The sequence below is a fragment of the Benincasa hispida genome, chromosome 6, assembly GCF_009727055.1.
Source record: "Benincasa hispida cultivar B227 chromosome 6, ASM972705v1, whole genome shotgun sequence".
NCBI classification, from domain to species: Eukaryota; Viridiplantae; Streptophyta; class Magnoliopsida; order Cucurbitales; family Cucurbitaceae; genus Benincasa; species Benincasa hispida.
In genome coordinates, this window is record NC_052354.1 from 48,846,899 (window position 1) to 48,859,479 (window position 12,581).

Here is a 12,581-nt window from a genome sequence, read left to right on the forward strand (position 1 = left end):
TGCTCAGTTTTTGGTAAGTTATTTCGGGCACCAAGGCGATGAAACTCTTCAGTGTAATCAAAGACTGATTGGTCCCCTTGTTTACATGCTTGATATTGGTTGTAGAGCCTTTTTTGGTAATTCAACGGAAGAGACCTCTTCTTCATCAACTTTAACAACTTCGGCTAAGAACATATTGGAGTTTTTCCATAGTAACGACGATTGGTTTCAAGTTGATCCCACCAAGTCGATGCATCTCTTTGAAACTTGAATGCTACAAGTTTAACTTTCTTGTCATCTGGAATGTTAGCATATTCGAAGAAGTTTTCTACCTTTGAAGCCCAATCGAGAAATTCTTCTAATTCCATACGTCCATCAAAACTAGGGAGGTCACTTTTCATCTTGTATTCGGGGTTGTCTCGATGGAATTGTTGTCTTCCTCGATTGAAACTCAATCTCTCTTATATTCCACGAAATAGTTCTCTCCTTCACTTGAAGAATCAGAATATTGCATCATAAAACTCCCTCCATGAAGTTCTTGAGGTCTGGATCTTGCTTGGTATAGATTTCTTGGGGCTGTAATTCTGTTTGTTTGGTTTCTTGATGAAACACTTTATTGATCTTGGCTTTACCATAGTTTCTTTATTGTTCTTGCTTATCAAACACGGCAAGATCTTCCCTTTTCTCCTTGTTCATGCCAGAATCTTGAGGTTCTTGAATCTTAATTCCACTTATGTTTGGTGTGTTATCATGTTCTTGATTGCCTCATTCGATTTGGAAATTCATTTGACTCAAAACTTGGGCCAGCATGGAACATAACTCACCCATTTCACCTCTCATCTCGCCAAGAGACTTCTCTACAACTGATACTTGGGCCTCCACTGCCTTGGTTGAAGAGGATGCTTCCATATCCATTGAGATTGAGATCCAAGAAGAATTCATGTTGGATCAACGCTCTAATACCACTTGATGTAATTTTTTTGCTCCAAGAATGCAAGAGTTCTTTATTAATGAATAGAAAGAATGGCCATAGGCCTAGTTATACCAAAAAGGTCAACTACACAATTGGTCACCAAGACTAGTTACCTAACTGACCGGTTACTAACAAGCTTTAACCAATTAGACTAATTTATAAAACAATCAAATGCTTAACAATATATTTAATTAATCAGCAACTTAAAAGAGTATAACTCTTCTTCTACATCACTTATTATAAGGCAAATGACATTATGATGCCATTATTGCATGGAAGAAAACAATAAATTGAATTACATAAAGATGGATGACATTTTGTTCTTTACTTAGTTTTGCTTTTATTTTTAAATTTTTTAAAAAAACATTAAATATCATTCTAATTCTTCAAATTTTCAAATTTCTTCTAGATTTTCATGTTCATTTTTATCCAAAAAAAAACTTCCAAATTTGTATTATTTTAGTCATTACCTTCAAATAGTCCATTTTTAGCCTCTAGAATTTTCTTTAAACGGTCATTGTAATCTTTGAAAAAAAAGAAGAAAAAAGGACTTTAAAAAAACTATCCAACTGTATTTACCACCACCTCTATTAAAACAGTATTTAAAAAAAAAAATTGTATTGACAAACCACTTCTCAGAATGAATTTGTCAAAAGAAATGTTAAATTTCTGAAACTCTCTTCAAAGCTCAAATCTTAAAAGTACAAAAATTCTTTTAAGATTTCAACTTAAAAAAACGAACTCCACTTTTTCAAATCAGGCACAGACGTCAAAATGGATCAACTACTACTAGATATTGAACTACATCAACATCAAATCTATATCAACAAATTCTACCGAACCCATTTTTCCAGGAACCTGGTACAAACAAATTGACAATTACTATAATGGAAAGATTAGAATTAGAATTATTTTCCCAACTAAATTGGATTTTAGGAAAAAACCAAAAGAAAAAAGGGATTATTACGGAAACAGACACTATCGTTATTTCAATCCTTGTTTTGGTGGGTCGGTTGAACACACGCGGTGTCTTCTTGATTCGCAACGACGATCTCGAAATTATGATTTCATCCTTCGCTTTTTGTATGTTCGCTACCGATTCCTTCAGCCTCCCATGCTTACAAAAATCTCGCCCCACTTCATTGCTCTCTTCCTCTTCTCTTTCGACTACAGTGAAGTTGATCCTAGGTAATGCTTCTCTCCCATTTCATCTGTAATTTGAGTGTTTCTGTTAATATATCTCGTTTTTTTCAGCCGGATCATCGACTTCTGTGGTGATTGAATTGTTATCGATTTTTGTTTGAATTTTGTTTTGGACTTCACTGCTTTCCAGTTTCGTATGGTTGTTACGGCTTACGAGTTAAAACTCATCGCTGAGATTTTTATGGTTTTGATGGCTGTCTTTGATATCATTGCCATTTCTCATTACTTATCGTTGAATAGAAAGAAAAAAAATTATGTTGATTTCTGGAACAAAAACAGGTCACTGATTGATAGTTATCTGTTTTTTGTTTGATTTTTTTTTTTTTTTTTTTTTTTGAACTTATTTTGGCACGCTGAAGTTTAAAGATACCAGAAGTTGTACTTTACTACTTTCCAGTTTTCATGGTAGCTGCAGCTGTGAGTTATAACTCATACGCTGTGGTTTTTTTAGTTCAATGTTCGCTACTGGATATCGTTAAAGCTCCTTGTTGTTTACTGTTTAGTCGAAAGTATTAGGAATAGGAATACAACTAAAGTTCCACACTTACTAGATAAGAGGATGATTATGGGTATAAGTGAGGACAACTGTTTCTAGTGCTATAAGGCCTTTTGCAAAATTCAGGGTAAAATTGTTCAGCTTGAAAGCTCAGGGATCCAAATGCAATCTAAACCAAACTTAATGACCAAAAGTTTAATTTTTTTTAAACTAAGTGTCAACTTATTTAAGAATGTTGAAGGTTAGCATTGATCTTCTCTCTCAACTTCGGTCACCGGGACTTATTTTTTGTCTTTCAGATAGTTCCATTTTGCTTTTGTGCATTTGACGTATTCGTTAACTATTACTTTGATGAATATATTCGAAAGGGAAATTTACTTTAGTTTATTTTCTTGATTAGTATCCAATTTTACCAGTTCTTTCAGTTGTTCTGATAACCTTCATTGGATTTGAGTTCAGTTAACACAAAACAATGGTGAAAGCTGTAGCTGTTCTTGAGAGCAATCGGGGAGTCAGTGGAACTGTCTTCTTTAGCCAAAATGACAATGGTAGCTCAAATCTGAGTTCAAAATCTAAATGCTTACAGATTCTTTTGTTCTATTTTTATTGTAGTTCTTAGTTTTTCCCTTATATTTTTCAGGTCCAACTACGGTTACAGGAAATATTTCTGGCCTTAAGGCAGGGCTTCATGGCTTCCATGTTCATGCCTTTGGGGACACAACAAATGGTTGCTTATCAACTGGTACATTCTCATGAGTCACCCTCTTAGTTCCTCAATGTTAGATTCCGAGTGTCTATTGCAACTCTCAAGACATTATAACTCCACTAGCAAGCAAATTGGTTGCGCAGGGCCACATTTCAATCCTGAAGGCAAAGACCATGGTGCCCCACATGATGAGAATCGTCATGTTGGTGATCTTGGAAATTTGGTTGCCGGGGATGATGGTCTGTTTAGTGCTATTCCGCAATGCTTTTCATTTTCTCCCTTAAGTAAAACTTTAGGTAAAACTACCTTTTTAGTCCGAGTTTTGAAGAATAAATGTCTTTGATCCTTGAATTTTTGAAACATACCTTTTTACTCCTCAAACTTTTTAGAATAGGTGCATTTGATCCTTTAGTTTTCAAAATGTATCTTCTTAGTCCCCAAGGTTTTAAGAATGGGTTTAGAAGGTCCCTTAAGTATTTTTTATTTTTATTTTATATAATTATATGGCATTTTGAATTACAAAAATAAGTTTAAAAAATATTTTTAGAGAGAAGAGGTACCTTTTTTCAAATTATTTTTTTAATTTAAACTAATAATAATAAGAAATTATTGCGGGCCTTTTAAAACCTATTTTTAAAAATTCAGAGACTAAAAAAGTACATTTTAAAAACTTTGAGACCAAATGTACCTATTCTAAAAAATTCGGGGACTAAAAAGGTACATTTTGAAACGATTTAAACGCACATATTCTTCCAAATTCGGAGACTAAAAAGGTCTAAATTTTAGTTAACTGGACCCTAAATGATTAGCCCCTCCAAAATGCATAACACTGTATTCCTTCAAGGAATCTAGCTGCCTCTCCACCCTCCTATTGAATGATGACAATATTTCAATACATATCATTGAACATGTTAAAGCTGTTCAAGCACCCTGTCTTTTCCTTTTTGAGGATTAATTTGACACAATTGTAAATATTGTTATGTCTATTGTACAGGTACTGCTACTTTTTCTATTGTTGACAAGCAGGTTTGGACAATTTTATTGTTTATTTGGATATTTCACGATCTCTACTAGAAATCTCAATTAGTAAGCATTACGTCTTTCTATGTTATGCAGATTTCTCTCGTCGGACCAAATTCTGTTCTTGGAAGGTCTATTGTTGTCCATGCAGATCCTGATGATCTTGGCAGGGGTAACTTTATAAATCTTCGTTTCTGTATTAAAATCCGACACATTTTAACTCTATCACAGCTAGTCTAATCATTCAAAGATTAAAAGGATTGACCTAAAGAAGTTAACCTACAATTGCATTAATTGTAACCATGCTTCACTTTCGCATTGGTATTAATTTCATCTTCTTTGAATTCAGTGATATCCTTTCGGGGTTCTCATTTTTCACTTTGTACATGCAAAATATCCATTTTCGTCACATTTGTAGCACTAATTTTATTTGAATCTTAAATCAAGATATGATTTCATTTAATGTGCTGGAAGTATCAATCTTTGAAATATTTGTTTCCCTCCAATTTCTTGTAAGCCTCCCTTTTAGTTTTGGCTTTGTTGGTCAAGTAGGTGACATCCATCAGGATACCAAATGAAGAAATCTGAAGCATAATCCGTGAACTGTTATGATCTTTTGTCTGCAGGTCAAACCGAACTTAGCCTGACCACCGGCAATGCGGGTGAGAGAATAGGTTGTGGTAAGTTACATAATCATACCAATTCTTCACATTGCCATGTTTGCCATAAGAAGGCATAGGATATATTCCGTATAGAAGAATCTCTCATGTTTACGTGTTCAATCCCGCATTTATCTCTATCATCAGGTGGATGTCATTATAATTAGTTGATTTAAGAATATTCACTTTTTATACTCTTGACAAACATACAGCTCTAAATAATAGTTCTTCTAATAATGATACATATTTAATACCAGCAATATTTGATGAAGTTGTTTAGACATTAGTGCCTTTTCTCATAGGTTTGGGTTCGGTTTGTGATATTATTATGGTTAAAATATCATTGTTTCATTTTATTGTTAGTCCTTTTATTTTCAATGGATCTTACTAGCCGCTTCTTGTTCTTATTAAAAAAGAAGATTTCCAACAAGCATTCCCTTTATAATTTTGAAAATTATTAATATTATCAAATGAATCTCGATTGAAAAAAAAAAAAAAAAAAAAAAAAAAAAAAAAAAAAAAAAAGATAAAGATAAAGATATTTTTTATATCCGTGAGTATCTGGACCAATTTGCATACATCTCGACTAATTTCACAAGATAACTTATTTGACCCTACAACATTTGGGTTTCAAAGAAACTCGTAGAATATTAAGTCTTACGTAGATGGTTATCATGGTCCTTTATCAAGGGATCTTTCAAATAAAGATTTATTCAAAGTATAAGTATTTACCTTTTGTATATAGACCCCGGTTTTGCTGGTTTTAAAAGTGATTTGCTATACAGCATACTCTACCTGTAGTTTTTTTTAGCTTTGCACAAACAGAGTTGGCACCTTGGATATAGTGGTGTATCGATCGTGACATTTTGTGGGACAAATCTGTTATTAAATACAGGAGGCTGAACTTTTCCGTAGACTTAAACATGTATCATTTGTGGTTCTTGCAGGCGTTATTGGGCTGCAAGAGTGAAGTACACTTTAACTTCCATGGTTTGTGATGACTGATGAAGTACAGTTTATGCAAAGCTATATTTTGTTTTGGAACATCTATGTTGTGGTTAAAATAAGATGGCTTCAAGTCGTGTATCAGAAGTAGTCAAAGCAAAATGACAGTAGTATTGGCATAACTTTTGTATATAGAAGTCTTCGTCCTAGTTGTATTTTTAGAAAGTCGTAGTTGTATTTTTAGGGGGGAAAAAAGTATTTTATCAGATGTAAATGAAATTAGAATTAAGCGCTGTTCTCTCTCAAGGTATTAGAAAAAAAATTAATAGTTTCAATATTTTATCAACCTCTTCAAGACAATATATATATTTGCCCAATCATTTGACATGGCAATTCATTCGAAATTAATTCAATAGATATGTTAAAATAACATTATGTTTTACACAAGTTGAAACATAGGAATAGTCACTGCTGAGAATATTATTTATTTTAGTAAAATATGACCGACATTTTGCAGCCTAATTTGCAGGAATAGGCTAACTTTTCCAAAAAAAAATTGTCAAACTATTTATAAGAATTATAAAAAAAAATATTGATCTATCGACAAGGTAAATAACTTCTCTTTTTTGAAGGGTCTACACAAAGACACCATTACAATTTTATAATTTAACTAATAATCGAGAAAATAAAAATGGTTCTATTAGTGAAGTCCAGCGCGGAGGCAAAAAGAATTATCAAAAGATTCAAAACGATGAATCATAACTCAATGATCGATAGGTAGTGGAGGAAGGCAAAACTTTCCTGATATATAAATGCCACGATCTTTTAATGGCTTTACCCTCGAGATTATACAACAGGATATATACATTTTATGGCAAGCCTTAAAACCTACATAGTCAGGCAAATATGGCACAGGAAAAAGACACATTAATTAAGCTCGTCTCTTACTCAAACGCCAAGAGTTCGGTTCGTGATATCTGTCATAGAGTGGCTCAATCCGCTCTTGTCGCTTTCGCTTACTCATCTTTGTAGGATCTGCAACTTTGAAGAATCTTGGAGCTAATTCAACAAGCCATTTGGGGTCTATGACTGTCACTTCACGCATGTATTCTTTTGTTGTCATGACCAGCTCGTGGTATATGACCCAGTCAGGTTGTCTTTGGAATAACGCACTGCTCGGATGGATATAAACTGGTTGGTTCTCAACTAGGGTCCGATAACCCTCTTGAGGATCCTTTCTGGCTGCATGGAAAAAGAACCCTGCTGTAATTGCCTTCCTTATCTGTGTGAAGTTCTTGCCAGCACTCACCACATCCAATTTGTACCTAAAATTATGCAAACGTTCGTGAGTTAGAAAGCGAGAAGATTCATATGAACAGTAAGATGTTAACATCCAAGAGATCAATGGTAGTAAGAACTGATGATGATTGATAAGAAAAACTGATCAAGGAGGAGCAGATAAAAGTAAAAGAGTCTAAAAATTTCCCGAATCAAGATGCAGAATGATTTCCTTCTGTACACAGATAATTCCAAGGATTATCGAATTCAAGAAGAATCTTAGAAGTTGATTTCACAAGCCCCCAACGGACAGAAGTAGAGTCAGTTACTACCACATACGCCTCACCATCATTTTAACTCAACTTTCTGCATACAAACATAATTATGCATCTCAAAAATTCATTCAGTTACGTTTTCCAAATTCTTCACCAAGAAGATGCCCAAGTCTAGTTCAGCCTGATTCTGTTTAAAAAAGAACATATTTGTACTCATTTCCATTCCTACATGTCAACTATCTATTTTCATTTTTCCTTTTAAGGAACTAAGCTTCTGAGAAATGGAAGAAGGTAAGTACTACAAGCCCAACTGAAGGGGGTCCAAACCTAAACTACCGAAAAGGACTGCAATCTAAAAAATAAGAACTAGCTTATATTCACAAAAAGATCGTGCAAACAATGGCCACAATAAATACATTAAACCTAATAACCTCCTAAACCCCCAACGGACAGAAGTAGAGTCAGTTACTACCACATACGCCTCACCATCATTTTAACTCAACTTTCTGCATACAAACATAATTATGCATCTCAAAAATTCATTCAGTTACGTTTTCCAAATTCTTCACCAAGAAGATGCCCAAGTCTAGTTCAGCCTGATTCTGTTTAAAAAAGAACATATTTGTACTCATTTCCATTCCTACATGTCACTAAACTTTGTCCTCCTCCCAAAAGCACCACCTCCACCAAAGAGCAACCGTATCATACTCCATACATGTAAACTGTTGCTACGCATGCAAGACTAGACAACAACAGATATCCGCAGCTGAAGACAATAATTTAACAAAGATAATACACTAAGAGGATACTAGAATATCATACTTGTCCATAATTGAAAGAAGTTGTTTTCTCACATCCTGCGCTCTCCTCAAGGATCGAGACTGAACAAAATTCTCAAAACACCAAGGGCCTGAAAAGTTTTTGGCTTTCCACGCCTCATAAACTGCAAGCAAAGTCAGATGATCTCCCTCTGGCTGGAAAAACTTTGCCCTTTTCTGATCAGCCTGGGCTTGTTTTTCCCGTGGCCTGTAAAAGATATTTCCAGTCTGAATCATTGCAATTATGGTCAAAATCTCATCACTGCATCCAAGATCCACACTAGCTAGTAGCATCTTTGACAAAGGTGGATCTAAAGGAAATTCAGCCATTTTTCTACCCAACTTAGTCAGAAGTCCTTCTTCGTCAAGTGCCCCTAGACTGTAAAGTTGTTCCATTGCTGAAATTAGAGCTTGGGGTGAAGGTGGATCCATAAAATCAAATGACAGAAGATCATTTATCCCCATTGCTTTCATAGTAAGAGTAGTATGACCAAGATTAATTCTCTGAATTTCTGGTATTGTTGTAGGAGACATCTCGTTACGATAAGCACTCTCAGTATAGAGGCGATAACATTTTCCAGGACCTGTTCGCCCAGCACGCCCAGCACGTTGTTTGGCCGATGCTTGTGAGATTGGTGTAATAACAAGAGAATCAAGCCCTTGCTTTGGGTTATATACATTCTGTTTAGCAAACCCAGGATCAATAACATAAAAGATTCCATCTATTGTCAGGGAAGCCTCGGCAATGTTAGTAGCCACGACAACTTTCCTCTTACCAGGAGGAGCAGGTTCAAAAATCCTGGACTGCATTTCACTGGGCAAGGCACTATATACTGGTAGAATAATTAACTCAGGAACATTCTTTCCGAGTCCTTTCATTCTCTCATATAGAGACTGACATGCAAAATCAATCTCCTCCTGACCAGTCAAGAAAAGAAGGATGTCACCTTCAGGCTCTGTTAAGTGGATCTGCAAGACAGTGATTAAAGCAGCATCGAGATAATCAGTCTCCGGCTGCTTAGTATAGAGGATCTCCACAGGGAAAGTTCGCCCAGGAATTGTAAAAATATTACAATTAAAGAAATATCCTGAAAATTTTTCGGCATCTAAAGTAGCAGATGTGACAATCAGTCGAAGGTCAGGTCTCCTTTTCACAAGTTGCTTCAGCAACCCAAAAAGAACATCAGTGAAGATTGTTCTCTCATGAGCTTCATCAAGCATAATTACCGAGTACTGAGACAAGTTATCATCAATCAAAATCTCCCTAAGAAGCATACCATCAGTCATATACTTGATCACAGTATCAGGTCCGGTACAATCCTCAAAACGAATTGCATATCCAACTTCCTCTCCTAAGCGACATCCAAACTCTTCAGCAACCCTCTTTGCGACAGACATTGCAGCCACCCTACGTGGTTGAGTACACCCAATTTTGCCAGATGTTGTGTATCCAGCTTCAGCAAGATATTGAGTTACTTGGGTTGTCTTACCTGAACCAGTCTCACCAATGACAACAAGTACTTGATTATCATGAACGGCTTGAATCAGTTCTTTCTTCAGCTTGTAAATGGGTAAACTCTGCCTCTGTTCCTGGATAGATAGCTTCGACTTCTGCCCAAAACTAATATCTTTTCCATAGGCATCCTTCTTCCACTCGGGCATGTCATAGGCCGACAAGCCAACGCCTCTGAGCTCCTGTGCAAGATGCCTCTCACCAGTCTCTGGCATAGGGTCTTCCCAAGGTCGATTAAGATCCTTTGGAATCGAATCGAGCATGGTCCTTTGCTGCTGCTCACGAACTTCTCTACGCTCCTTAATGAGTGCAGATTGAAGTGCAGCTGCCCGACTCAGAGATCCTTCTGGATTTTTGAATATCTTCACTGGTGACATGTCAATTGAGTATCTGCTCTGACCTTGCAGAAATGCAGGCTCATCTTCATTCAATTCAATCTCAAGCTCTTCTTCAGCACCCTCTTCTTGATATAATAACCCATCTCCCTCGTCATCATAAGAAGGATATTCACTTACACTCAAAACCCCAGAAGCAATCAGTTGTTTGGCTTCCCATCTCTCAGGTGAGCTCATTCTCTTCAAAGGCCTGCGTGAAGGGACAGTAACATCATCTTCCACAATCTTAATTCCAGAAAGGCCAGTCCTAACCACTGGACCATCATCCTTTGTATCTGAAGGATTCATTCTAGGACCGTCATCAGCATCTTTTTTCTTTAACGGAAGCAAATCCTTACCAGAATGCTGATCCACATCCCTCATAGAAAGGCTCAACTTTTGCCCTGAAACTGAAATGACTTTGACAAAGACCTCTTGATCCCGCTTTACAACATCCTTGGCATTGCTAATTCTTCTAGTAGCAATCTGAGAAACATGAACCAGACCCTCCTTGCCTCTAAAATCATTCAACTGGACAAAGCAACCCGTGTCCATCACTCTGGAAACTCTACCCTTGTAGACCTTGTATAATTCAGGTTCGTGATCGATTGGCCGGTGTCGCCCATTTTGTGTAAGATTATCCCTATCACCTCTCCAATTCCCATTACCATCTTCTGCATCCCCCCTGTAACTCTTATTTTCTTCATACCCATTTCTCCTGTTCCGATCCCTTTGCCTTCCACTTCTCCGATAATCATCATCGCCATCATCATCACGATCCCTACCACCATGTCTCTCATCCCTTTCACATCTATCCCTGTGCCTATCTCTATCCTTATCTCGATCCCAATCCCGATCCCGGTACCTATCTCTATCTCTGTCTCTGTCTCTATCTCCGTCTCTTCTATCCCTATCCCTACCTCTGTCTCTATCTCTATCTCTTCCTCTGTCCCCTGCCCTCCCTTTGTATCGATCACCTTCTACCTCTCTGTCCCCACGCTTCTGGTGAGCCTCCAATTCAATCTCCTTCTCAAGCTCCTTAGCTCTCTCCCTATCATCGCCAATGGCCAATGCCCGAAACTTGCCCTTCTTCCCATCTGATTCTTTCTCCTTCTTCAACTCCTTATCATTGTCACCCTTCTGCGGAGGAAGAATTAGGTGAATGATCCTCAGGAGCGACCGAACAAAGTAATCGGGCATCTCGGCACCGTTCTCTTTCAATTTGGCATCGAACTCATCCACCGTCTCACAGCTCCGGCCCATCTCGGTTATGAACTCAGCAAGGACTTTATCTCCAAACCCTAAATGAGTTTCGAGCTCAGAACATACCTTGGAGACAAGGGATAAGTACTCGAGCTTCTTCAATCCATCGTCGCCGTTAGCAATGGAAGCAACCATCGTCGACTTCGAGAGAAACAGTAAAATAAAACGAATCAAGAGAATCTGAAGATGAAACGATTGAGAGAATTTTAGGGTTTATTGTAGATACCTGATTTGATTATAGAGGAAAATCGACTAAAAGCCCCTAACCATCAGAAGTCCGAAGACACACATGAAGGCCCCTCCGTTTCTTCGTTTCCTTTTCCTCGCCTTTCTTTATTGAATTTTCTTCTTTTTCTTTTTTCGTTTCGTTTTTCTCTCTTTCGTTAAATTACAAGTTTTAAAGCTCCAACTATTCAAAATATTTTCAAATTCAGTCCAAATTTCTTATAAATTTTCTCTGACATCTAAATATCGGAGAGTCAAATGATTATTCCAATAAGATTGAGATATATGTAAACTGGTTTAAATATTTATCGATATAAAAAAAAATAATAATAATGATATACATTTATAATATTTTGACATTTTACTATATTTATAAATATTTTAGTTTGTTTTTATATTTGAAAATGATCATTGAAATTTCAAGTTTGTGTATGTTTTCTTTCTAAGGTTTTAATTTTACATCAAATAGATTTCTTGAACTTTAATAATATGTATCTTTTAGATTTTTAAAGGCCCATTTAATAACATTTTAATTTCTTTTTTTTGTTTTTTAAGAAATTTGCTTGATAATTGTTCTACTTCCTCGTTTATAAAATTTGAAAAATATTTTCGAATTTAAACATTTCTAAAATTTGTTTTATTTTACATGTGGTTATGTTCCTAAAATTGTTAAGATTTCATTTTGTAACCATTTTGTTTTCTGTTAAAATTAAACGTTATTTCCATCTTCAAATTTCTTCTTTTGTTATCTATTTTTCATTAATGGTTTAAAAAACCAAAGCCAGTTTTGAGAATAAAAAAAGTAGTTTTCAAAAAGGTTGTTTTTGTTTTGAAATTTGGGTAAAATAGGCTTA

At 35.9% G+C, this 12,581-nt stretch overlaps 2 protein-coding genes across 5 annotated transcripts; one reads left to right on the top strand and one right to left on the bottom strand.

Moving 5' to 3' along the window:
- The first annotated feature begins 1,921 nt into the window (after window positions 1-1,921).
- Window positions 1,922-6,374, top strand: LOC120080005 (superoxide dismutase [Cu-Zn] 1-like). Of its 3 annotated transcripts, none has more exons than XM_039034517.1 (8): window positions 1,922-2,140; window positions 3,111-3,199; window positions 3,292-3,393; window positions 3,501-3,653; window positions 4,352-4,383; window positions 4,474-4,549; window positions 5,004-5,057; window positions 5,984-6,374. In XM_039034517.1, the coding sequence occupies exons 2-8, from the start codon at window positions 3,124-3,126 to the stop codon at window positions 6,004-6,006; spliced, it is 516 nt and encodes a 171-aa protein (XP_038890445.1). In that variant the 5' UTR covers window positions 1,922-2,140; window positions 3,111-3,123; the 3' UTR covers window positions 6,007-6,374. The 3 variants fall into 3 exon arrangements, with proteins under 3 accessions (XP_038890445.1, XP_038890446.1, XP_038890447.1); XM_039034518.1 differs by having other exon boundaries at window positions 1,923-2,140; window positions 3,501-3,596; XM_039034519.1 differs by lacking the exon at window positions 3,501-3,653 and having other exon boundaries at window positions 1,931-2,140.
- Window positions 6,375-6,579: 205 nt separating this feature from the next.
- On the bottom strand, window positions 6,580-11,888 carry LOC120080003 (probable pre-mRNA-splicing factor ATP-dependent RNA helicase DEAH5). 2 transcript variants are annotated; one of them, XM_039034516.1, is made up of 3 exons: window positions 11,729-11,888; window positions 8,357-11,643; window positions 6,580-7,306 (listed from the first exon to the last, which is right to left on the bottom strand). In XM_039034516.1, the coding sequence occupies exons 2-3, from the start codon at window positions 11,635-11,637 to the stop codon at window positions 6,913-6,915; spliced, it is 3,675 nt and encodes a 1,224-aa protein (XP_038890444.1). In that variant the 5' UTR covers window positions 11,638-11,643; window positions 11,729-11,888; the 3' UTR covers window positions 6,580-6,912. The 2 variants fall into 2 exon arrangements, with proteins under 2 accessions (XP_038890444.1, XP_038890443.1); XM_039034515.1 differs by having other exon boundaries at window positions 8,357-11,865.
- Window positions 11,889-12,581: the final 693 nt, after the last annotated feature.

Excerpts from the sequence above, each read along its gene's own strand:
- LOC120080005 (XM_039034517.1), top strand. The coding sequence starts at position 3,124 with ATGGTGAAAGCTGTAGCTGTTCTTGAGAGCAATCGGGGAGTCAGTGGA. Across the intron at positions 3,394-3,500 it reads AAATGGTTGCTTATCAACTG|GGCCACATTTCAATCCTGAA; the intron begins GTACATTCTCAT and ends TTGGTTGCGCAG. Across the intron at positions 4,384-4,473 it reads TTTCTATTGTTGACAAGCAG|ATTTCTCTCGTCGGACCAAA; the intron begins GTTTGGACAATT and ends TATGTTATGCAG.
- LOC120080003 (XM_039034516.1), bottom strand. The coding sequence starts at position 11,637 with ATGGTTGCTTCCATTGCTAACGGCGACGATGGATTGAAGAAGCTCGAG. Across the intron at positions 7,307-8,356 it reads CTTCTTTCAATTATGGACAA|GTACAAATTGGATGTGGTGA; the intron begins GTATGATATTCT and ends GCATAATTTTAG.